This window comes from Eptatretus burgeri, chromosome 1, assembly GCF_056783735.1.
Source record: "Eptatretus burgeri isolate ZD-2024b chromosome 1, Ebu_testis_v1, whole genome shotgun sequence".
Classification (NCBI taxonomy): Eukaryota; Metazoa; Chordata; class Myxini; order Myxiniformes; family Myxinidae; genus Eptatretus; species Eptatretus burgeri.
This window is the reverse complement of record NC_140961.1, coordinates 163,216,845-163,242,854: the sequence shown is the minus strand read 5'-3', so window position 1 is coordinate 163,242,854 and position 26,010 is coordinate 163,216,845. Positions and strand designations below refer to the sequence as shown.

Below are 26,010 nucleotides of genomic sequence, written 5' to 3'. Positions count from 1 at the left end.
ACTTTGGCCACTGTAAAACCCTTCACGCCGCAAAACATAAGAAAACCGTGAAGAAAACTGCAAACCCACTCCATGGGAGTACCTTTTGTGCAGCTGCCCTCCACCAGGCGGCTCACCTGATGATGGGATTGGCACAAATCCTTCAGAAGCCCCACTCTTTGATGATAGGAGGAAAACCACGGGGTAACCTTCCCGGGTTTGATTGCGGTCGTGTGTGGCGGGGTGATGCTGAGGTGTCGTCCACCAGACGGCGGTCTCCTTGGGTAGAGCTGAAGCGGTCCCCCTTCAGTGGGTGAATGGAATATCTTATCCCTAAGAGAGGATAATCACCTGTCTGTTATTGTCTGAGCTCAAGCTTTTGAACATCGGTATTTCAGCACTCTCTGAGTTTCAGAGACTGGATAGTGGTGAGATCATAGCGTGTGGTAACACCTACTATTGGTCGAGTCGCTTTGATGGTGACCATGCCCAAGGAGTTGCTGTAGTTGTGTCCAATAAGCTGACTCTAAAGATAATTGAGGTAACACCTGTCCACGAGTGTATTATGAGACAAAGGATTCGTCACTCCGTGGGTGTCATTTCTCTAGTCTCCATATATGCTCCGACTGAGACAAGTGATCTCACCGTGAAGGACGCATTCTATGCCACGCTTGAGTCTGTGGTTCATCAGTGCCCCAGGCAAGATACTCTTCTAGTCTTAAAGGATTTCAATGCATCGACAGGCACTGATAGGGATGGTTATGAGACATGTGTTGGTCCCCATGGGTCAGGAACGATGAACCAGAATAGCACCAAGTTTCTTGACTTTGCAATAAGTCATGGACTTCGGGTGGCTGGTTCATGGTTTCAGCACCCACAGGCTCATCGCTGAACTTGGTATTCCAATGCTGGTCATGTGATTATGCCTGGTGTTGGCCTCATGGTTCGGTTGGTGAGTTTGGAATCATAGGATCCTGAGTTCAAATCCCCCTTTGTGTTGAATTAATACCAGGTGGGGTTGACTTTGCCTGTCATCCTTCCGAGGTCGGCAAAATGAGTGCCAGCATGCTGGTATACTGTGTTGGAGTGGCGACCCGTCCAGGATTGTGCCCAATAGCCAAGGAGACTGTTTCGGCAGCACCAACGCTCTGCACAGAGAATTGTTCCAATCTCTTCTCCTCCTCCCGAGGTCGGCAAAATGAGTACCAGCTTGCTGTTATCCTGTGTTGGAGTGGCGACCTGTCCAGGATTGTGCCCAATAGCCCAGACGACTGCTTCAGCATCACCAATGCTCTGCACAGAGTACGGACCCAATGGATGGATGGTCGTGTGGAAAAGGAGATTGACCAAGTGCTCATTCATGGTGGCTGGAGGATGATCCAGAACTGCAGGGTCTACCGGAGCGCTCAGTACGTCAATACAGAACACATGCTTGTGGTAGCAACTCTGAAGTTGCAGCTAAAATCCGGGAGAATGGTACAATCACAACCGAGGTGAGCTGTTTGCAAGCTCAAGGATGAGAGGGTAGCTGAGGACTTTGCGAACAGGCTGAGTGGGGTTTTGGGGGGGGGTCAGAGTGCTTTGGGGAATCCTGAAGAGTTGTGGAGTGCCTTGAAGACCACCATCCTTGATGTTACCGGTGGACGTCTTGGAACTCACTGCAGGGCGAAGAAGACTTTTGACTCTCAAGGGACACTGGATTCCATTGACTAAAGTTGTAGGGCCAGGCTGAAAGGCAGAGCTGAGCTGTTGAGGGAGTTGACGCGAAAAACTGTACGTGCGCTGAGGGTGGACAAGGAGGCCTATGTGCGAGGAATCTGTGAGTGGGTGAAGCATCACATGAGGTCAATGGATTCTCGTCCTATTTACAGGGGAATTTGCGCATTGCGTTCATCCAAGCCCAACCCTCGGTGAATTGTAGTGAGAGCGGAGGGTGGAGGACTCTTGACAGAGGAGTCTGAAGTAAAGACCCGCTGAGCCGGTTACTTTGAGCGGTTGTACCAGGCTGATCCACGAGCTTTTGAGTTGGATGTTGGGGTGTTACTATCCCTCTTACTGACGCTGCAATCAACTGTGACCCAGATTCGTTTGTGGAAAAACAGGCTGTGGTGAACTGGTTGAAATGGGATGAAGCTCCTGGGATCTGTGGCATCCCTGCAGTTCTGTGATCTGCCTGGAACACAGGCATCATCCCAACTGACTGGAAGAGGGACCTTGTTGTCCCTCTCTGGAAAGGGAAGGGTGATCACCAGCACTGCAACAACTACTGAGGGGCGACACTGCTCTCAGTGCCGGGCCAGGTCTTTGCTCGGATAATTCTTGATCAGGTTCGCCACCATCTGCTTGAGCACCAGCGCCCAGAGCAGTCAGCTTTACATCAAAGAGGTCAACGATTGATCATCTCCTCGCCCTTCGGGCCCTCACTGAACACAGACGAGAGCATCGGCAAGAGCTTCTTACAGCCTGTGTTGATCTCTGCAAAGTGTTTGATTCAGTGAATCGGGTTGCCCTCTGGAGGATTCTCAGTCTTCATGGGGTGCCACTAAAACTGATCAATCTGATGTCTGAACTACACTCTGGTACTGAGAGTGCTGTGATATGTGGTGATACCATCTCCAACTTATTTCCATTTGTTACTAGAATTTGTCAGGGGTGTGTACTGGCCCCCACACTTTTCAGCGCTTGTACGGACTGGATTCTTGGGAGGATGTCAGAGATCAAGCTGCGTTGCGCTGTTTGGGAATGTCAAGATCTCTGACCTTGATTTCACAGATGATGCAGTCATCTTTGCGGCGACTCTGGATATCCTTTTGGGGGCCCTTGAAGTGCTGGTTTTGAGTCGGAGCCACTGGGATTACGGTTTTCCTGGGTCAAAACTAAGATCCAGGATTTCAATGACATCTTAGATGCTGCTATGTTGTCTGTACCTGTTTGTGGTGAGGATGTTGAGCTCACGGAGAGATTCACTTCCCTTGGCAGTGATATTCATGTCTCTGCTGGCTGCAAGCCAGAGTGCAATAGACATCTGGATCAGGCCTGGTGAGTCATGGATTCACAATGGATCATGGGGTGTGGCCCTGTCGGTACCTGTACGGGACGACGAAAGTTCGAGTCTTCATGTCCTTGGTGCTTCCAGTCTTGCTCTATGGATGTGAAACTTGGACTCTGGTACCAGGGATCTGAGATGGAGACTTAATTGCTTTGGTACCAGGTCTCTTCGGAGAATCCTTCTCTATCGCTGATCAGACTTTGTGTCCAATGAGTGGTTGCTGAGAGAGACTGAAATGAAATTTGTTACCTGCATCGTCCGTGAGCATCAGCTGCAGCTGGATGGACATGTGGCTCGTTTTTCTGACGCTGATCCCGCTCACCAGATTCTCTCAGTGAGGGAGCCTCATGAGTGGAGGAGACCAATAGGCCAACCACCTGCCTCATGGTGCAGCAGGTTGATCGGAATCTCAAAGAGATGGGGATGGGCCAAGTGGAAGCCTGGCGGATGGCCAGACAGAGGCCACTGGAATACAGGCGGAAAGTGAACGCAGCGACGCGCTCCTCTGGTGCATGTTCCCATACCTTCCCTGACCTGCGTACATAATAAACAGATGGAGCGTGTTCCTCGGTCCATAACTTGTCAATCCCATATCATATAGAGATGTGTGAGGCCTCGTTACTCGGGGAAGTCCCGGTTTACCCTCTGCACTCGTGGTATCTATATCTTAATACTGAAGGACCAATTTTGTGCTCCTCCTAGCGATCACGTCACGTTTTTCTCGGTACTGTGACCTGGACTGAAAGAGACTTCGTACCTGTGAGAGTGCATCGCACATAGTGGCAATAGTCAGCTTTCAAATCTGAAGCAGAATAAACACTTTTCGTTTTACATTCGTTAATATGGCGACGTGTGACGTCACCGCTGAGAGATGTCAGGACGTCATGACATCATCGGTCATTCGGTGACGTCATTACATCTGTCATCGACAGACCGTTACCGCTGAGAGGTGCAATTCCACTCCTCGAAAATAGCGTCTGCAATGTAAAACCCTCTTCTACACATGCCGACTCCCTCAGAATGTGAATTTGACACAAAAAATGTAACAAGAAACATTGTATCTTCTATGTATTAATACTGAAGGACCAATTTTGTGCTCCTCCTCGCGGTCGCGTCACGTTTTTCTCGGTACTGTGACCTGGACGGAAAGAAACTTCGTACCTGTAAGAGCGCATTGCACATCGTGGCAATAGTCAACTTTCAACTCTGAAGCAGAATAAACACTTTTCGTTGAGATGGGGGCGAGAATTGAAGAGGCGGGGGCGAGAAGTGAATAGGCGGGGGCGAGAAGTGAAGAGGCGGGGGCAGGGAAAGCAAATTTTTGGGCAGGGGTAAGCAAATTGAAAGCGGGAAACGGGGGGGGACATGGGGCGGGGGCTGGGGTGAATTAGGCGGGGTTGAGTGTGAGGGGGTGGACAGGGGGGCGGGGGCAAGTGGTGCGGGGAATCAAGAGACAGGGGTCGGGGAGTGAAGAGGCGGGACCGGGGTAATTAAATTTTTGGGCGGGGGTAAGCAAATTGAAGGTGGGGGGAATGGGGCAGGGGATGAGTAGGCGGGGGCAAGCACACCCTGTCCAGTCCATGTCCTTCGAGTGTGGGTGAGCTGGTGAGGGTGGTTGAACGAACAGAATCCGTCTGTGACGGGGCTTCGGCTAGTCGATATAGTAATACTGAAGGACCAATTTTGTGCTCCTCCTAGTGGTCACATCACGTTTTTCTCAGTACTGTGACCTGGACTGAAAGAAACTTCGTACCTGCAAGAGTGCATCGCACATAATGGCAATAGTCAAACTTCAACTCTGAAGCATCTATATATTAATAATGAAGGACCAATTTTGTGCTCCTCCTTGCAGTCGCGTCACATTTTTCTCGGTACTGTGACCTGAGAAGTTTTGACACGGTGTTTGTACGTCAAAGTAGACACATGCACAAATCAGGGGACTTCTTCACAAGGAGTAGTGTACACCAAAAATGTCGTGTACAAGGACGTTTTGTAGGCCTCATTAGGTAAGGCCATGGAGTACATCGACTGGGATCCGGCTCTTAAAAGAGCCGCCACTGGTTGTCATATTGGGCTCATGGAACGGAATCCGTCTGTGACGGGGTTTCGGCTTGTCAACATTTATTACTTCATGTTCAGGTTAAACACCAATTCAATTAATACTGACTATGTATTCAGGAAAAAGGGCAAACTACGTATGTAATAAATAGATTGAATGTGGTGTGTTATTCGGTCCATTATTCATCAATCCCACATCGTTGGGAGATGTGTGGGGCTCCATGTGATTCAGGTGAATCCCGGTTTACACCATTCACCCATGGTGTCAACATTTATTACTTTGTGTTCACGTTATATATACACCAATTCAATTAATACTATGTATTCAGGAAAAAGGGACAACTGCTTCCGTAATAAAGAGATTCAATGCGGCGTTTTACTCTGTCCGTAACTCCTCAATCCCGTGTTCTATCAAAGCAGGGTTGTGTCAAAGCCGGATGCCGTGGTACGCGGTTATCACGGCTAGTAGTTATAAAGTAGCAGTTCTAGTTATACCCGTCTTTAAAGAAGTCCGTTAAGTAGACATCATGATGCATTTTTCTCTTCTTGCTCTAACGGAGATATTTCAGGAAACAAATATAATGTGTGTTTGTAGGATTGAAGGTGTTTCTTATAATACTTGCAGTCTTCATTGCAGACATCACAATGCATTGTCGTCCTCATATTTATACAATATATCTTTGCTTAAACTGAAATTACCAACTTTTTTTTCCTAAATAAATGAGTTGTGATACAGCTGAAGATTTTGGGGATTGTGATAGTGATGATAGTATCTCCATTAACACAGAAGACAGCTAGAATACTGTGAGCTTGTATCCAAACGATAGTTCTGAAAGTAGTTTTATCAATGATGATGCTAATGCCAATGAAGATGGTAATACTGATGTGGATGAATATTATGAAAACACCGATGTGGATGAACATTATGATAGTGAAAGTGAAGATGAATTTTAGTTTCAGTGAAAACATTATATAAAAAATCAACTATAAAGGATGCCGAATACAAATGATATGCCAGTTGTTAAGCCGCTTGAATTCCCTGATGCTCCCGACAATAAATTAGAGAATTGTCCGACTTGTAAAAGAAGACGAAACACAGAGACAAAAGCTCATAAGCAATGTATACTCTGTGATTATCTTCTAATGAATGAAAAAAAAATATATATATATATATATATATATATATATATATATATATATATATATATATATATATATATATATATATATATATATATATAGGACCACAATGACCCAACGTGAGTGAGCGACAATGAGTGTCAGCGAGTGTCTGTTGAGTGGTTGTCTGACATTCAACATTCTTATCCTCCTGACAATCTCCAAAATACATTCACATCAAGACAAAACATTTAACAATGCAAAATATCATCAATGTACTGTATATTTGAAGTAGAACCCCCGTTGTGTCTGCATGCAGATCTACTTTAATATAGATTGTTCATATTCTCAGCTCAAGATTCCGGCAGATCAGAGAATATGAGCATTCTATATTAAAGTAGATCTGCACATGGACAAAGACAAATTAAAATATTCCCTTTGGAAAGGGTGAGGCTAAAAAGGCCATCAGGCAAGTCTGCCAAGAAAAAACCCAGGCAAAAATTCTACAGTTAAAAAAAATAGCATATGAGAGCTGTACTCTCATCTACTGCAGAAATCTGCAGAGAATTACGACAGGAAAGGAATGAACAATTAAATGAATACATGAATGAGTAAATGTTCATGTAAATGAATAAAATGTTGGAAAAATATAAATGCAATTCTCATTTTACTGTGAAACTATGAACTTTCTCACAATAAAATCTAGAAACCCTTTCCAAGGACAAGAGAAGGGGAAACCAAAGTGAGTGGAACCTGAGCACTTTGTGTGATGTCCTCTTTCTGTTGAGCAGTGATTCCATCAAGGACGTCTTTTGGCTCCTTTTCGCAAGGGTCCAAGATTCCTGATTTATCTGCAAATAAAATTAACTGGATAGATCAGGAAGTTTATAATAAGTGAAGTAAGTGCAGGAATCCATATGCATTGGAATAACCACAGCATGGTGTACATATAATGCATTATCTTGGCAATAACTCAACGTGAGAACTTGAGCATCAACATTGAGATCCTCATACCTTCGAGCAAGATTCCTGCGGCAAGACACTCGATGACTCGGCGAAGAGCTTCACCTGCCCCCATTGGGCGAATGCTGGTCATAATGGCTTTCTCGCAGAGGAGTTCAATGACCTGAGAAACAATTATAATTTTTTTTTCCCTCATTTGCTAATTAATAGTGTTGGTGCATAAGAGATTGCAGTATATGCACTGCATAGGATCAAAGAGGAAGTGGTATTTACCCAGCCTTGGAGAGGTTTCCAAGTGTGAACTCTGTTACACAGGTCCCGCATCACCCGCAGAACAATGATACAGGACTTCTGGGGAACAATTCGAGCCTGCCAGGAAGGACAAGTTCATCTTGCTAAAACAACGTCCATGTTTTTGGAAACCAACATCAAATAAATATCAATCACAGCATCGGCTGAACAAGCAAAACACAAAACACCAAATGGTAGTTAGCGGTAAAACTGAACCCAAAAATATCATGTGATGCAAAATATAGCATCCAAAACTGACACGAACACAACACAGTTTTTCAAACATGATACATCAACTTCTTTTACACTTGTTTACAACTCGTTAAAGCATCTCCAATATATTGGTACAGAAAACTATACAATATGGAGAAGATGACCGGAAAACGTTAACATAAATCCATTAATCAAAATGAGGAAACGCATCAATACCGTTCTGGATGAAATCAACAGAACATCGATTGAGGTCGGCTAACTGAAGTGGGAAGCAACAAGATTACATTTTGGGAATCAACCCCTCATCGGAGAAAAAGGAAAAGTCAGGTTCTCCTTGCTTCCCAAGGCGGTTCGCAGACCTCAACATTTTGTCGATTTCATCAATTGTTGTACCTATCTGCCGATGCAAATCATCATGAAGATTCACGAGCAAAACGGGTTCTTCATTGTAACGACATGTTGGTCTTGTTCTTGAAGAGATGTCAGAGATATGACATCATAATTGGAATTGCTGACAAAATTTGACCCAAACCTGTGACCTTTGGGCTGGAGACCAAAATGACAAGGTTTAATTGTTGGCTAAGGCTGAAACCACCTGCCAAATCTCATCAAAATTGGCTCCCTCGTTCTTCAGATATTTTATCACTTCTGATTACGAGAACAGGACTGCTGCATCTCTGTCAGGAATGGTTGGTGGCGTTGAATCTCAAATAAGGACAGAACAGACTCCTTGGACATATCTCAAGCATTCGACATAATCTGGCATCCTGCTCTGCTTACCAAGCTTGCTGCCTGTGGCAAATACGGCTACTTTCATCCTTGGCTTTCTGAGTTCCTCAACTTGCACAGTCAAGTTGCTCTCGAGGAAATCCTCTTTTCCTCCCTGAGGAATGGCCCGAGTGCCCCAAGGCAGTGTCTTGAAACTCAGGCTCATTCACCTCATGTAAATTCGACTCTCCAATGGTCTGTAAATCCTGTCCCCCCCCCCCCCCCCGTTTTACAGATGACTCCACATTACAACATCCAGTATTCCATGCGAATAACACGTAGCCAGCAGCTGCATTCTTCTCTCCTAATCTGGAATGGAGTAGATGTTGGTCGAACAAATGAAACACTTTTTTCAACCTTGGCATATCTCACAGTTTCACTTTGTTGCTTCAGAACAATGATCAAACAAACAACTACCTGTTTACACGTTCGGCCACGAGAAGAAGTTCAATCTCTTGAGGTTTTCAGCCGAACCATCAATCATGACCTCTCCTCTGCTGGTAACACAGCAAAGTTGGCCCCAGCAGCCAGCTAAAAATTATTCTGTGAAAAATCAGAACTTACAGCCAACAAAACTCAATAGAATATTGCTCTCTTCTTTGGGCTGGCAGCCACATAGCCCTCCTGCCCACCCCAACCACCTCCACCCATCCTCCTTACACATCCTCCGAATTCTACAGAATCTTAAGTTCTCAACATAATTGGCAGCTGTCATGATAAGGCCTCTTCTCACATCATGGACAGGTTGGTGGGATCTGGTATTTTTCCATCTCTCGTTCAGTCTTGATCCATCTGCTCCATTGGTCGAGTCCCCCAATCCCTCTCCTCCCCCACCCCCCACCACACCCCCCGCAGATTCTCCAGGATGTTCAGCTTCTCCGGGTTCTCCTTCCGGTAAACACATTTTCTCGATGAACTCCAAGCATCCAGACTTACAACCCACCTCCACTCTTTTGTTCATTTTTATTCCATTTGTGGAACTGCCTTTCAGAGAAGGTTCAACCACATTCTTTCCTCAAGGATTACAAACTGGCATACTTCCTTGAGCCGACATTTTGTCTGCAAAAACGTCAAAGATGACAAAGATTTGAAGTGTGCAGAGCTTCCCTTGGGTATTTGTCTCGGCGACCCCTTGCACAAACCTGGTATGAAATTAAATTAGGCAATTCGGAGCAAAATACTAAAGTTTATCCACACACGCACACGCTCAAGGCTAAAAACAAACCTGCAAATCACTCTCTGTGTTTTCAATAAGGCCAATGTTCACTTGATATAAATAACAAATCAGCTTCAAATGAAAAAATAAAAATGAAAAAAAACGCCAAACACTGAAGATGACATGAAAATAAAAACACTGAATCATCTTGTTCATAATGAAACGTATAATTCAAACAAAGGAATGTTACCCATTGAACTACAATGCACCTTCTTCAGCAAAAAAACAAACCAACAACAACAAAAAAAATCTGTGACAGGGAATGAAGTGGAAATTTGAAGATGCTGGTACGGCAGCTTTCAGGAAATAAAACTTGCATAACTTTTGCAGACGATGATGCAAGAAGGATGAAAGGCAACTGCACAATATGGTGTTTGCACGTCAGCAGACAACACTCGCTTGTGATGGAAGTTTGTGCATCATGAGGTCATGTGGCCCTAATCAGAGAGTGAAGGAGAAAGAACCCAGAGAATACGAGTGTGCACAGGAACGATGATCAACGGGCGAAGCGCGCTCGGCAGCGACAGTCAATGGGCGGAGCGCGCTCGGCAGCGACGGTCAACGGGCGGAGCGTGCTCGGCAGCGACGGTCAATGGGAGGAGCGCGCCCGGCAGCGTAGGTCAACGAGTAGAGCGCGCTCGGCAGCGTAGGTCAACGGGCGGAGTGCGCTCGGCAGCGACGGTCAACGGGAGGAGCACACTCGGCAGCGACGGTCAATGGGCGGAGCGCGCTCGACAGTGACGGTCAACGGGCGGAGCGCGCTCGGCAGCGACGGTCAATGGGAGGAGCGCGCACGGCAGCGACGGTCAACGGGCGGAGTGTGCTCGGCAGCGACGGTCAACGGGTGGAGTGTGCTCGGCAGCGACGGTCAACGGGCGGAGCGTGCTCGGCAGCGACGGTCAACCAACGAAGTGCGCTCGGCAGCGACAGTCAACCTGCGGAGCGCGCTTGGCAGCGACAGTCAACGGGCGGAGCGTGCTCGGCAGCGACGGTCAATGGGAGGAGCGCGCCCGGCAGCGTAGGTCAACGAGTAGAGCGCGCTCGGCAGCGTAGGTCAACGGGCGGAGTGCGCTCGGCAGCGACGGTCAACGGGAGGAGCACACTCGGCAGCGACGGTCAATGGGCGGAGAGCGCTCGGCAGCGTAGATCAACAGGTGGAGCGCGCTCGGAAGCGTAGGTCAACGGGCAGAGTGCGCTCGGCAGCGACGGTCAACGGGCGGAGTGTGCTCGGCAGCGACGGTCAACGGGCGGAGTGTGCTCGGCAGCGACGGTCAACCAGTGGAGCATGCTCGGCAGCGACGGTCAACCAACGAAGTGCGCTCGGCAGCGACAGTCAACCTGCGGAGCGCGCTTGGCAGCGACAGTCAACCGGCGGAGCGCGCTCGGCAGACGGTCAACTGGCGGAGTGTGCTCCACAGCGACGGTCAACCGACGAAGAGCGCTCAGCTGCAATGGTCAAATGACGGTGCGTGCTCGGAATCGATTGTCAACCCACAAAGCGTGCTTGGCAGCGATGGTCAATGGGCAAAGGGCGCTCAGCAGTGATGGTCAACAGGCGAAGCGCGAGCGATGGTCAACAGGCTCAGCGCGCTTGGCAGCGACAGTCAACCGACGAAGCGCGCTCGGCAGCGAAGGCCAACAGACGAAGCACGCTCGGCAGCGAAGGTCAACCAATGAAGCGCGCTCAGCAGCGATGGTCAATGACGAAGCGCGGTCGGCAGCGATGGTCAACCGGCAAAGCGTGCTCGACTGCAATGGTCAACCAACGATGCACGCTTGTATTCGATGGTCAACCGGCAAAGCGTGCTCGGCAGCAATGGTCAACCAGCAAAGTGCGCTCGGCAGTGATAGTCAATCGGCGAAGCGTGCTCGGCTGCAATGGTCAACCAATGATGCGCGCTTGGATTCGATGGTCAACCGGCGAAGCGCGCTCAGCAGTGATGGTCAACGGGCGGAGCGCGCTCGGCAACGACTGTCAATGGGCAGAGCGCGCTCGGCAGCTACGGTCAACGGGCGGAGAGTGCTCGGCTGCTACGGTCAACGGGCGGAGCGAGCTCGGCAGCTACGGTCAACGGGCGGAGAGAGCTCGGCAGCTACGGTCAACGGGCGGAGAGAGCTCGGCAGCTACGGTCAACGGGCGGAGCGTGCTCGGCTGAAATGGTCAACAGACGATGTGCGCTTGGAATCGATGGTCAACCGGCGAAGAGCGCTCGACAGCGACGGTCAACCGGCGAAGAGCGCTCGACAGCGACGGTCAACCGGCGAAGAACGCTCGGCATCGACGGTCAACCAGCAAAGCACGCTCGGCATCGACGGTCAACCAGCAAAGCACGCTCGGCAGTGACGGTCAACCGGCGAAGCGCACTCGGCAGCGATGGTCAACCGACAATGTGCGCTCGGCAGTGATGGTCAACCGGTGAAGGTCAAGCGCTTGGCAGCCGTTCCAATGAAGCACACTCGCCCTGCATATGAAACACCAGATTGACAGTTTGTAGCTGTGTTGAAGTCAAAACCCAGGGTCGACAGCTCAGGGATTTAAGGAAATTAAAAAGGCAGAAAATCATTCAATAACTCGACAGGCCAAATGTTTTTATGAAAAATTGTACTTTTATATGTCCATTGGATGTTACCAAATCCCCAAAAAGGATTTCGTTGAAACATCAGCCAATCGTATTCCTTCATTTCAAACATGGCTTGCCTCTCCTGGATGACGTAAATTAATAATGCAGCCACTTTGATCAAAGGTGTGCCAGATATTCTCATTAACAAGCATGCATCATGAAGCAGGAGATTATTAATGAGAGTAGTTGGGGCACCATTTGTAAAAGTGGCTCCAGGAACTTTGAGAAGGGGGAATAAATACCTGCAGCAATAAATCTCTGCACAATCTTAGATTCATCCAAACAAACCTTCAACACAAAATATATTTACAAAACCCACAGTTTACAAAAACTTCAAAGGAACAAAATAGAAGTCATGGAAAAATATTCATTCCCAGGTATCATGGAATCACATATACTGGATTATGATGTGAACTGTTACAGCTTACCAAGCAATCAGCAGAGTAGTTTTGAAAGGTGCAAAGGGGGTTTGGGGCAGGAGAAAGGGTGGAGGTAGAAGGAGTGGGGGTTTGGGGGGCGGGAGAGCCGCGAGAAAGGGGGTTGGGGGCGGGAGAGCCGCGAGAAAGGGGGTTGGGGCGGGAGAGCCGCGATAAAGGGGTTGGGGCGGGAGAGCCGCGAGAAAGGGGGTTGGGGCGGGAGAGCCGCGAGAAAGGGGCTTGGGGGCGGGAGAGCCGCGAGAAACGGGGTTGGGGGCGGGAGAGCCGCGAGAAACGGGGTTGGGGGCGGGAGAGCCGCGAGAAACGGGGTTGGGGGCGGGAGAGCCGCGAGAAACGGGGTTGGGGGCGGGAGAGCCGCGAGAAACGGGTTTGGGGGCGGGAGAGCCGCGAGAAACGGGGTTGGGGCGGGAGAGCCGCGAGAAACGGGGTTGGGGGCGGGAGAGCCGCGAGAAACGGGGTTGGGGGCGGGAGAGCCGCGAGAAAGGGGCTTGGGGCGGGAGAGCCGCGAGAAAGGGGCTTGGGGGCGGGAGAGCCGCGAGAAACGGGCTTGGGGCGGGAGAGCCGCGAGAAACGGGCTTGGGGCGGGAGAGCCGCGAGAAAGGGGCTTGGGGGCGGGAGAGCCGCGAGAAAGGGGCTTGGGGGCGGGAGAGCCGCGAGAAAGGGGCTTGGGGCGGGAGAGCCGCGAGAAAGGGGCTTGGGGGCGGGAGAGCCGCGAGAAAGGGGCTTGGGGGCGGGAGAGCCGCGAGAAAGGGGCTTGGGGCGGGAGAGCCGCGAGAAAGGGGCTTGGGGGCGGGAGAGCCGCGAGAAAGGGGCTTGGGGGCGGGAGAGCCGCGAGAAAGGGGCTTGGGGGCGGGAGAGCCGGGAGAAAGGGGGTTGGGGGGGGGGGCCCCGCGTGAAAGGGGCGTGGGGGCGGGAGATCCGCGAGAAAGGGGCTTGGGGGCGGGAGATCCGCGAGAAAGGGGCTTGGGGCGGGAGAGCCGCGAGCAAGGGGCTTGGGGCGGGAGAGCCGCGAGAAAGGGGCTTGGGGCGGGAGAGCCGCGAGAAAGGGGCTTGGGGGCGGGAGAGCCGCGAGAAAGGGGCTTGGGGGCGGGAGAGCCGCGAGAAAGGGGCTTGGGGCGGGAGAGCCGCGAGAAAGGGGCTTGGGGCGGGAGAGCCGCGAGAAAGGGGCTTGGGGGCGGGAGAGCCGCGAGAAAGGGGGGGGGGGGGGGGAGAGCCGCGAGAAACGGGGTTGGGGGGGGGAGGGCCGCGAGAAACGGGGGTGGGGGCGGGAGAGCCGCGAGAAACGGGTTTGGGGGCGGGAGAGCCGCGAGAAACGGGTTTGGGGCGGGAGAGCCGGGAGAAACGGGGTTGGGGGCGGGAGAGCCGCGAGAAATGGGGTTGGGGGCGGGAGAGCCGCGAGAAACGGGGTTGGGGCGGGAGAGCCGCGAGAAAGGGGCTTGGGGCGGGAGAGCCGCGAGAAAGGGCTTGGGGGCGGGAGAGCCGCGAGAAAGGGGCTTGGGGCGGGAGAGCCGCGAGAAAGGGGCTTGGGGCGGGAGAGCCGCGAGAAAGGGGCTTGGGGGGCGGAGAGCCGCGAGAAAGGGGCTTGGGGCGGGAGAGCCGCGAGAAAGGGGCTTGGGGCGGGAGAGCCGCGAGAAAGGGGCTTGGGGCGGGAGAGCCGCGAGAAAGGGGCTTGGGGCGGGAGAGCCGCGAGAAAGGGGTTTGGGGGCGGGAGAGCCGCGAGAAAGGGGCTTGAGGGCGGGAGAGCCGCGAGAAAGGGGCTTGGGGCGGGAGAGCCGCGAGAAAGGGGCTTGGGGGCGGGAGAGCCGCGAGAAGGGGGCGGGGGGGCGGGAGAGCGGCGAGAAAGGGGCTTGGGGGCGGGAGAGCCGCGAGAAAGGGGCTTGGGGGCGGGAGAGCCGCGAGAAAGGGGCTTGGGGGCGGGAGAGCCGCGAGAAAGGGCCTTGGGGGCGGGAGAGCCGCGAGAAAGGGCCTTGGGGGCGGGAGAGCCGCGAGAAAGGGCCTTGGGGGCGGGAGAGCCGCGAGAAAGGGGCTTGGGGGCGGGAGAGCCGCGAGAAAGGGGCTTGGGGCGGGAGAGCCGCGAGAAAGGGGCTTGGGGCGGGAGAGCCGCGAGAAAGGGGCTTGGGGGCGGGAGAGCCGCGAGAAAGGGGCTTGGGGGCGGGAGAGCCGCGAGAAAGGGGCTTGGGGCGGGAGAGCCGCGAGAAAGGGGCTTGGGGGCGGGAGAGCCGCGAGAAAGGGGCTTGGGGGCGGGAGAGCTGTGAGAAAGGGGGTTCGGGGGCGGCAGAGCCGCGAGAAAGGGGGTTCGGGGCGGCAGAGCCGCGAGAAAGGGGGTTTGGGGCGGCAGAGCCGCGAGAAAGGGGGTTCGGGGCGGCAGAGCCGCGAGAAAGGGGGTTCGGGGTGGCAGCGCCGCGAGAAGGGGGGGCCGGGGCGGCAGAGCCGCGAGAAAGGGGGTTCGGGGTGGCAGAGCCGCGAGAAAGGGGTTGGGGCGGCAGAGCCGCGAGAAAGGGGTCCGGGGCGGGAGAGCCGCGAGAAAGGGGGTTGGGGGTGGGAGAGCCGAGAGAAAGGGGGTTGGGGCGGGAGAGCCGCGAGAAACGGGCTTGGGGCGGGAGAGCCGCGAGAAACGGGCTTGGGGCGGGAGAGCCGCGAGAAACGGGCTTGGGGGCGGAGAGCCGCGAGAAACGGGCTTGGGGCGGGAGAGCCGCGAGAAACGGGCTTGGGGCGGGAGAGCCGCGAGAAACGGGCTTGGGGCGGGAGAGCCGCGAGAAACGGGCTTGGGGCGGGAGAGCCGCGAGAAACGGGCTTGGGGCGGGAGAGCCGCGAGAAACGGGCTTGGGGGCGGGAGAGCCGCGAGAAACGGGCTTGGGGCGGGAGAGCCGCGAGAAAGGGGCTTGGGGCGGGAGAGCCGCGAGAAAGGGGCTTGGGGGGAGAGCCGCGAGAAAGGGGGTTCGGGTGGCAGAGCCGCGAGAAAGGGTTCGGGGCGGCAGAGCCGCGAGAAAGGGGGTTCGGGGCGGCAGAGCCGTGAGAAAGGGGTTCGGGGCGGCAGAGCCGTGAGAAAGGGGTTCAGGGCGGCAGAGCCGCGAGAAAGGGGTTCGGTGCGGCAGAGCCACGAGAAAGGGGGTTTGGGGTGGCAGAGCCGCGAGAAAGGGGTCTGGGCGGCAGAGCCGCGAGAAAGGGTTCGGGGCGGCAGAGCCGCGAGAAAAGGGGTTGGGGGCGGCAGAGCCGCGAGAAAGGGGGTTGGGGGCGGCAGAGCCGCGAGAAAGGGGGTTGGGGGCGGCAGAGCCGCGAGAAAGGAGGTCCGGGGCGGGAGAGCCGCGAGAAAGGGGGTTGGGGGTGGGAGAGCCGAGAGAAAGGGGGTTGGGGCGGGAGAGCCGCGAGAAACGGGCTTGGGGGCGGGAGAGCCGCGAGAAATGGGCTTGGGGCGGGAGAGCCGCGAGAAACGGGCTTGGGGCGGGAGAGCCGCGAGAAACGGGCTTGGGGCGGGAGAGCCGCGAGAAACGGGCTTGGGGCGGGAGAGCCGCGAGAAACGGGCTTGGGGGCAGGAGAGCCGCGAGAAACGGGCTTGGGGCGGGAGAGCCGCGAGAAACGGGCTTGGGGCGGGAGAGCCGCGAGAAACGGGCTTGGGGGCGGGAGAGCCGCGAGAAACGGGCTTGGGGGCGGGAGAGCCGCGAGAAACGGGCTTGGGGGCGGGAGAGCCGCGAGAAACGGGCTTGGGGGCGGGAGAGCCGCGAGAAACGGGCTTGGGGGCGGGAGAGCCGCGAGAAAGGGGCTTGGGGCGGGAGAGCCGCGAGAAAGGGGTTCGGGGCGGCAGAGCCGCGAGAAAGGGGTTCGGGCGGCAGAGCCGCGAGAAAGGGGTTCGGGCGGCAGAGCCGTGAGAAAGGGGTTCGGGCGGCAGAGCCGTGAGAAAGGGGTTCAGGGCGGCAGAGCCGCGAGAAAAGGGGTTCGGTGCGGCAGAGCCACGAGAAAGGGGTTTGGGGTGGCAGAGCCGCGAGAAAGGGGTTCGGGGCGGCAGAGCCGCGAGAAAGGGTTCGGGCGGCAGAGCCGCGAGAAAGGGGTTCGGGCGGCAGAGCCGCGAGAAAGGGGTTGGGGCGGCAGAGCCGCGAGAAAGGGGTTGGGGCGGCAGAGCCGCGAGAAAGGGTTGGGCGCAGCAGAGCCGCGGGAAAGGGGGTTGGTAAAGCAATTAGAATGTGGGTTGGAAAGCCATGAGAAGGGGGGTGGGAAAGCCATTAGAAGGGGGATGGGAAAGCCATTAGAAGTGGGTGGGAAAGCCATAAGAAGAGGGGTGGGAAAGCCATAAGAAGAGGGGTGGGAAAGCCATTAGAAGGGGGTTGGGGGTGGGAAAGCAAAAGATTAATCAATGAAAGCATACCTGTCATTTTGAAATACTCAACATAAGAAACGATTCCTTTATTTTTCCAGATTATCGATTCCTCTGAAGCAGAATAATTCTGCTTTGGAAAGGAATATGCAAATTTCAGCTATTGTTTGACAATTTCATGGCTTTTGGGGGATCAATTCCTGTTTGCCTCAACTGAAATTATGACTTATTGGCAAAGCTGCACACTTTGACCAAAATTTGGCACAAAAGTGGAAAAAAATGTTGTTTGTCAAACTGGAAACAATGGGAGATGGCAGGTGTTATGTGCATTGGGACAATATTTTTGTGAGTGGATTGAGCATGGAAAAACGGTGCAGAGCAAAGTGGAGTCAGGGAGGAGAAAGCAAAAAATGGAAGTGGGGGGCAGGGTGGGGGCAGGGGGGGGGTTGATCAAAGGACAAGAGAGGAGGGATTGTGGAGAAGGGAGGAATAATAGGCGAGGAGAGGAGGCGTTGAGACGAGGAGGGTGGGGGGGGGGATTAAGGGCGAACCTGAAACCATTTGGTGTGACGAACTGCAGCCAAAGCATTCAGACATTTCTGTCTGTCCAAAACATCCGCTGGCGAGTCCGTCATGGCCGCGTCTGGCCGAGGACAAGCATGGGCAGTCAGCAAGAAAGTGTGGGTTGGGGAAAGGGTTCCGGGGATGGGGCAAGAAAGGGTACAAGTGCCAGGCGAAATGCCAGTTTCAGCAATGAGGCAGAAATTTGTCGTTATAAGTTTCATTTTATGACTACTCAACAAAACGAAAACATGATGGTAACCGATTTTGATTTGAATTATGACCTTTATCGTGTTTTTTTTTTAAACTTTATTCTTCTGAATTTTGATTTTTTTTAAAAGCAAAGTTTACTGTTCGTACAAATCATTATAAACGTGTTGGGAGATAACTGAGACTTCGCCGTGAAGCAAACATTTTAATATTTTCGGCTTGAGACGAGATCAATAAGGAAAAACAGTAAATCGCCAGCAATTAACTCCACCTTTTAACCAATGCAGTTTTCATTCCCAATTTATTTTTCACCAAGGAAATTTGGAATGCAACTATTGTGTCCGGTAGAAGCCGATACCACAGAAAGCTCTGGGATCGATGCAACAAAGTAAAGGCTGCCCGTGCTGATTTGATGGTTTCGCCATGACACACTAGGCAAATATGCCCTCACATGTTTGTGAAGTACCCCGGTCGCCCCCACCACGGACCAGTCAGTCCCCGAGAAAAATAGACAATTGTCACTATCTGGGTAGGAATCGAGGACATCTCGGCTCGACAGACGAGGCTCACGCCAAATAAAAATGCGTCGTAAAGGAAGCTTGGAGACTTTATCTCTTGTTCGAAAACAAAAGGACATCCAATCAAAATTTGGCAAATTTCATCATTCAAATTAATCGCTCATCAAATCCTTAAATTTGTATTTAATTTTCCAATTCCAATCGGTTCTAATCAGGATTTGTTTCAAACAACCACGAGACCATTTTGAGTGAGTATTTCATGACGATGTCTGCTTTGAGAGACCAACCATCTTTTACAAGCATTCATTTTGGCAAAATAAATGGTAACTCAAAGCAGAACCTGTAAGGTCGTCATCTTCAATGGACAACGTTTTCAGTGAGTGGTAGTGATCCAGCCAAACTGAGAAGCTTGTTCCAGTTAATAAACGGGGTCAATTACATCTGCGTATTAACTCGCCTGCTCTTGAGGATGAGGAATCGACTTGGCCCATGTAAATGCTCCGACAGATGACAGCTTGAAGTGAAGCAACCTTTTAAAGTCGAAGATCAAATAAAGGTCAAAAGGCAAAAAAAAAGGTCATTTGGTAATTCCAATTTAGATTTTTCTCAAGTTACAAAAGTCCATTTGAAGGGGACTGGCTGCAAAGGTGCATTCCTGTTTTTTCTTCCTAATTTAATCACAGCTCCCTTGGAAACAGTTAAAACTTGGTCCACGTCAAAATTTTCAACGAAAAGACATTAATCTCTGTCCCTTCCGAGTCACATTGGTGATGGAAACAAGCTTAAACCCCAAGAAAATAATGATCAGTGTGGCAGAACAAAGGAAAAATTCATGCCAACAGTGACAGAATTCTTTGCAAAATCAGAAGAAGAAGATGTGATTCCTCCTTCAAATGGAAGTATTCTTGGTTTTATAACATGTAGGGGAATTTATGATACCTGTGGATTTCAGTTGTGAATAGTTCGCTATTCGCTGGAATCAAAAATGAAAAGCAAGGCGTGATAAACAGAGCAAAGTTAAAGGAGCTGGTTTGACAAAGGCCAAGGATGCCAGAGCTGGGATGGGACAAGAAGAACCCTGACAGGTGTATCAACCACAGATTGCAAGATGCCACGTCTGGGTTTCTTCCCTCACCCCTTGGTTGGTCGATTCCCCCAGCCATCACATCAGGCAAGTGTGTGGCATTTTCATAAAGAAAAAAAGAAAACGCGCAAACTCGCCAAGAAACAACCCAAACCTCTTGCCTGGTCTCGGGCGAAGACCTGACTAAGGGCAAAGGATGCAGAACCACCCTGAAGCCGAACAGCGACACCGTTTCTTTACTGATGCAGTTCTTAAACCAGAGAGAGCAAAGGTTGAAATGAAAATAAGTCAGTTAGAAAGTGCTTACAGGCATAAATAAAGCTAACGCAGTGTGGCTGAAATATTATCCGTTTCTTGTAGAGGACAAATGCTGTTGGGAACATACAAATCTTTCTCGTACACAGCTTTCATTCAAACTGCCTCTTTCTCAACTACAATTGTGAGCACGAGTAGTACGAAAATGAGTGTTCTGCGAAAAATTGAAAAAAAAATTGAAATAAAAATAATTAATGAAAATAAAAATTGTCAAAGAGAAAGGATTTTGAAAAATGCCAAAATTAATTCAATTCATTAATTAAATAAAATTGCCCATTTACAAAATAATATTTTATCAAATAACTTTTTAAAATAACTGTGACGAAGTCGCCGGTGGCATTATGTTCTTGGGTTGTACGTCTGTGCGAATGTTCTGTTTTCTCTGCGACCGCTTATCCGATTGACAAAATATTTACCATCGAAGCAACTACTTGCGCAGAATTTTTTAACGATAATCATGACGTCACAAGTCACGTGGGGTAGAAACCATGTTGTAAAAACTTTGGCCTTCAATCTCCTAAATCACACCATGGAAAAAATTGACACTTGGCATCTGGCAACTACTCTGCATGGGGAATAAGTACGATTTGACTTTGACATCGTCGGTGAAGTGGTATCCCGGTAAAATTCGACACATAGAATGCTGCATTCGATCAGTATGAAAATTTGTGAGGTTCATCTTGGGATTGATTGGTTAACAGAAAAATGTTTTTATGATGTCATTAGTCATGGGGTTTGGTAGCCTTATTGTTGAGACAAAAAATATATATAAAAAAAAAACGCGAAAAAAATCTTTTCCAGAATCTTTTTTTAAATCCTTCTCTTGAACCACTTCATCAATCATGTAAACGTCATGGTTTCGATCGAGTAGACATGTGGAATACATTTTTAAATTTCAACCTGATCGGATGCATGGTCTGGCAGCCAGAATTATTTAATACTTAAAATCTGGGTTCAGGGGTTAAAACCAAACTTGTTACAAGTATGTATAATGATGCAATAAAGTGGACAGAGGCATATCTGGTGACGTCAAAGATTTCAGTCTTAGTTATCAATTAATTGTCTTGGATAAACAGTATTTGCCTCCTACCCCTGCTGATTTACATCTCAAAATTGATGGATTGGATTCGAACTTCGACTCTAAAAGGTAAAGATTAAAAAATGTATATTTACAGAGCCCGATTTGTGTACTTCGTAATCTCATGTAAAATTAATGGAATTGATCAATACTTTCTTTCCTACCACAGGAAAATGTTTCAGAAATACAAGCTGAAAACACTTTTTCCCAAAACATTGATATGTTTGAGAACCTTATAAATGATGAAAACATTGGAGACCCACAAAACGAGTTCTACCTTGGAAACTTGGGAAAAAGGTTCTGCCTTAATGGTATTAAATGAAAGACCTACCTTGGAGACCCACACAATTTGGGAAAATCAAGAAAATAGTTTCGCCTTCGTGACTCGTAAAGCAGGTTCTATTTTGGACACTGCTTATGGGTTCTACCTTGAAGATCTTTGGAGTTCTAAACCTATCAATACCGTTCTTCGCTGCAGTTGTTTAAAGATTAAATGAATCTCAGTTGTTGTAAATTTACTCCCTGATAAAAGCTTTTGTATCTCTCCCCCAGCTTTATGGTTATCACTTTTAGATTCACTCGTTTTGCTTCCACACACGGAACATATCCCCCTTCGTAACACTGCATTGTTTTTACTTTTAACGCACGAGATTTTTTTTGTATCAGCCTTCTTTTTATACTTAAGACAATAAATTGACATCATTGTATTTATTTATTAGAAAATTTTAACATTAACTTTCTAGCAGAGTGAGACAACCTTTTTACAAATGAAGATGCCCCATTTGAATCTTCATTTGTAAAACACAAAGCATCCTCAAAAATGTCCTCAGTCTGTCATCCATTTGTTAGATGAAACAGATTTAGCAATTCATACATTTCCTCCTCAGTGCGATTGGTTTGGTTTATTTTATTTTCTCTAATTCTATAATATCCATACATTTCTCCACATCCTCACCCTCTTTTTCCTCTTCCTCTTTTTTTTCTTCTTCTCTTCTCGTTTGTCTCAACCCTTGAGCCATCTCCCCATAGGATTTCAAACATACATTCATCTGGATCTCTGGATATTTTTGTCAATAATTATATTTTTTCATAACAGTAAGCCAATAAGATTTGTCCTGATTTGTAAAAAGAGATTTATATTTTATCAACTTTACATTATCAACATCAGTATAAAGACAGTCCTTTATTTAAAATCTCCCATTCTTATGTTGTGGAACATATTTATGAAAATACCAAACACCTTTTTCTTGAAGGTATAATCCTTGAACACAAAAATGATAAATTTTCTTGAAGCTTAACTCTCCATTATACAGGCGTTCTTCCTGCCATTGATACACGAGAAAAAATTATATTTCAGAAATATATGAGATTATTGTGATGACATGAAATACCTGCCCATTTTCTTGTTGGAAAACCGGTTTGTATTCCCTAACTTGCTATGAAGAATCCCATTCTTTGTTTTTTTCATCATATAAACAATGGTGAAACCATAATTGATTTTAGTCTTGTTAAATTATTATATTTGCCGTTTGCTATTCGTGCTTACATATAATCTGATTATCCCCACCAATCAGATAATATTCTTCCTTAAGAGACTGATTTAATTCTTGCCGGTCTTGGAGGTTTATCGAAAATGACCAATTATACCCTAAATCATTAATATCATATCTCCAAGGTTCTATTCTCATAAAATTCAATTGGGATGCTGAATTGTAAGACCTGGTATTGTAATCAACATTTCTGTATCTTTAGAAAACATAGCCATTATATTTAAGGACATAAATATTTTGATAAATCATTTCCTCTCACCAAGTGATTCAGATGTGTCAGGCTTGGATAATTGATTCATTTAAAAACATTTTCATTTCAATATTTTGAGTTCAACTCTATTTCTATCGCTCAGCTGATGATTTTGTAAAATCATTTGACAAATCAATATCAAACTCTTGACATACACCAAAGGTAGAACCATCCTTTCCAACATAAATCATTTATGTTTGATTAAAAATTATATTGTAAAAATTTTAATTCCCACCCCATGCACACGAAGCGAAAAGTGGGGTTAAACAATTGGTTCATGTTCATAAGTCCGTCTGGAAACGTCAGTTTCTGATCAAGGAACAACTTATTTAAATTGAATGTTATATTTTGAACACGAATAACCGCGCGTAGTGGCGTGCGCCTGTAATCCGGCTACTCGGAGGTTTGGGTTGGAGGATCGCTTGAGGATGGGAGCTCTGCACTGGGCCACGCTATGAGAGGGTGTAGAGCAGCCTGGAATCATGGCGAAACCCAATCCTTATCCCTGTGTCGTAAGAGGCAACCAGGGTTGCGTCAGGAAGGGCATCCGGCATAAAACCTATGCCAAATCAGTATGCGGATCATAACGGATGATCCACTGTGGCGACCCCTAACGGGAGCAGCTGAAAGACGAACAACAACATTTTGAACACGAATAAGAACATGACTAGGAAGACTAGTTTGCCGTTTTACATTTCATTGGCTCTGAATTTTTCCCATTGGAACATGTGCAGAGAGGACCAAGATAATATTTTTACTCTGCCTGCCTCGTAATCAAACAAAATTGAAAATCATTCCAAACAGGAAATTTCCTGTTTTTAAGGACATGATGAAGGACACAAACAACAGGTACGAAGAGTTCATGTAACGTGTTAGATATGCTGATGCGATAGACACTGGGTAAAACTGCGGTAAAATACGTAATAAATTCATTTTTCGCCTTTAAACCTCCTTAAACTTATATTTAAATTACATTACACACTTGAACACTGTACAACACAAATATCACCTTCAAAATACTTCCAAGAACCATGCTATACATGATGTATAGCACGAGAGGATGTGTCATGTGAGAGGGTGAAGTAATGGGGAGAAGAAGAGGCCAACAATCTGGCTATGTACGATGCCGATTGTCACTGCGTTCTATGGTGATCAATAAAGCCTCCATCTCCTAAAAGACGACTCAACGTCGTCATATTAGTGTTTTAGGGTGATGTATGTATGTGTGTATATATATATATATATATATATATATATATATATATATATATATATATATATATATATATATATATATATATATATATATATGACTGCTTTCGTGGCGTTAAAGTTCCGCATTTTAAAAAAATGATCTTTCCAATCATTGTTTATTTGAATTGAAGTACATACTTGAACATTGCTTCGGGTAAAGTGTTCAATGAACTCTTTAGTTGTTGAGATACAATCATACATAGAAACGTAATTGACCACATTTGGAATTGATGTCTTGGATCTGAAATGTCTGCTAAACACAATTCTTTAAGAATTTTGTAACTTCAATGGGTGGTGGAAAACCAAAACTGTCAAAATAATATTTGCCTTGAGTATTAGTTGAAGTCTTATGAATTCAGACCCAAAGAGAACCATTCCCATTATCTTCCAGATTAATAATAATATTTTTTATATTTTTAGAATTCACTTCATCAATTAATCTCTGATACTCATTGAGAAATAACGAACTACATTATCAATTTTAAGTTTTTCACAATATTAAAAAAGTCCTAAATTTGATGTTGTCTACTTTCCAACTTCTTTAAACCATTTATCAATTGACCAAGCGATTGTTTCAGTCAACACCATCATTTATTCAGAGAAATAAATCATCCATCTCCACTTAAAGTTAGTTTTACACTGGCTTGTGTGAGAGAAGAAAGCATATCTCCAATTAACAACCTTGCTTTATCAGGTGGGCTTTCAAGCATTTGGCCAAAATCTACAATTACACCACGTTGACAATGCGTTTCTATATCTCTGTTATTGTCTTTCCAACTCCTTTTGAGCTTGTAGTTGAGTCTTAATTTCATAAGCAGTTTTTAACCGCCGATGAAATACCACCCATCAAAAGCTCTCACCACACCAAGACTGCCAATAAAAGAGGGAGGAATATAATAAATCCTGCACTTGTCTGCCTGATTTAATATCTCTTCAACATAGGTTTTGTCATTTTTATTTTAAGTGAACTCGTATCATTTCGAGTTTTCACCTGTTCTCTCGTGAGCAAAACATCAATTCTTGCAGCACTTATTTTTTTTCATTGTATCAACGTTGATGATACAAGGCATTTTATTTTGAAGACAAGCCTGGTGTTTGCTTCGTGGTTCGGGTGGCTGGCTTGGGATCTTAGGGTCCTGAGTTTGAGCCCCGTTTTCCACTGAATTAACACCAGGTGGGGTTGACTTAGCCTGTCATCCTTCCGAGGTCGGCAAAATGAGTTCCAGTGAACTGGTAGAGAGGCACAGCCGCGCATCCAAGATATAATAGCTACCCGGCAGCTAAGCTGCCATACGCAAGAACAGATTTTGAAAATAGAATTCTACTTTATTAAAAATTATTTGATTAACATACACTGTACTCTTGTTGGTACTTTACGACCCATCTTCTAAATTTATCAAAAAATAGCAAAATCGTCCATGTAAGATTAATCATAACACTATTTCCTACATTAATTATCATTTCAGTTTCTTTCAAAAGTAGACAATATGCATCGACTTCTTCACCCTCTCCTCTGTCGATATGTAGAGAAGTATCCACTTTGTAAATCCACATGAATGTGATGACAATATCATGTTTATCATTTCCTTTTGAGCACTCTAATCAATCGCATAGATTGTATATAGGTTTTTAAAAGCAACAATATCTAAAATAGCCTGTTCATTATCGTTGCTTTCACACATTTTGATGAGACATGCAAGCTTCTAAAAAATCGTTTTTATCCCAATCGACTTCGAATCTTTTCTCATGGGTAAAATTTTCCATTGCAAGAAACTTTAAGCTGTTTCACCTTAGCATTATCACTCAACGTATTCTTCTTATCAGACACAGTATCTCCGTCTGATTTCTTTAAAATAGCCTGTATGTATCGTGGCTTTCCTTCAAGAACATCCAAATTCCAAGTGTAGGTAGTTTGGTTTGGTTTTACATGCTGACACAATCTTTTCAGGTATGATACATTTAGTGGTTTCTTAAAGTTAAGTCTTTCATTCAACGTCTCTTCCATTTTCAGATTAGGAGTATATTCACTGAAAAAGCAACTCATTTCATTTATAACAAATTTATTATCATCAGCGAAAGCATGACCAATGCAAAAAGCAGTTGATTTTCATTACCATTTCTTTGTAGTTAAAGTCGAATTTTTAGTCCATATATAACTGTATCCAAA

General features: G+C 47.9%; 1 protein-coding gene across 2 annotated transcripts in view; it reads right to left on the bottom strand.

Moving 5' to 3' along the window:
* Positions 1-26,010, bottom strand: part of LOC147035909 (spermatid perinuclear RNA-binding protein-like) — a 178,853-nt gene that overhangs the window by 117,412 nt on the left and 35,431 nt on the right. For both annotated transcript variants that reach the window (XM_085848024.1, XM_085848015.1), the window contains 4 exons: positions 17,575-17,666; positions 7,442-7,537; positions 7,220-7,331; positions 6,959-7,056 (listed from right to left, as the gene is read on the bottom strand). In XM_085848024.1, the coding sequence (XP_085704150.1) occupies positions 6,959-7,056; positions 7,220-7,331; positions 7,442-7,537; positions 17,575-17,666 (398 nt within the window). The remainder of the gene's footprint in view (positions 1-6,958; positions 7,057-7,219; positions 7,332-7,441; positions 7,538-17,574; positions 17,667-26,010) is intronic.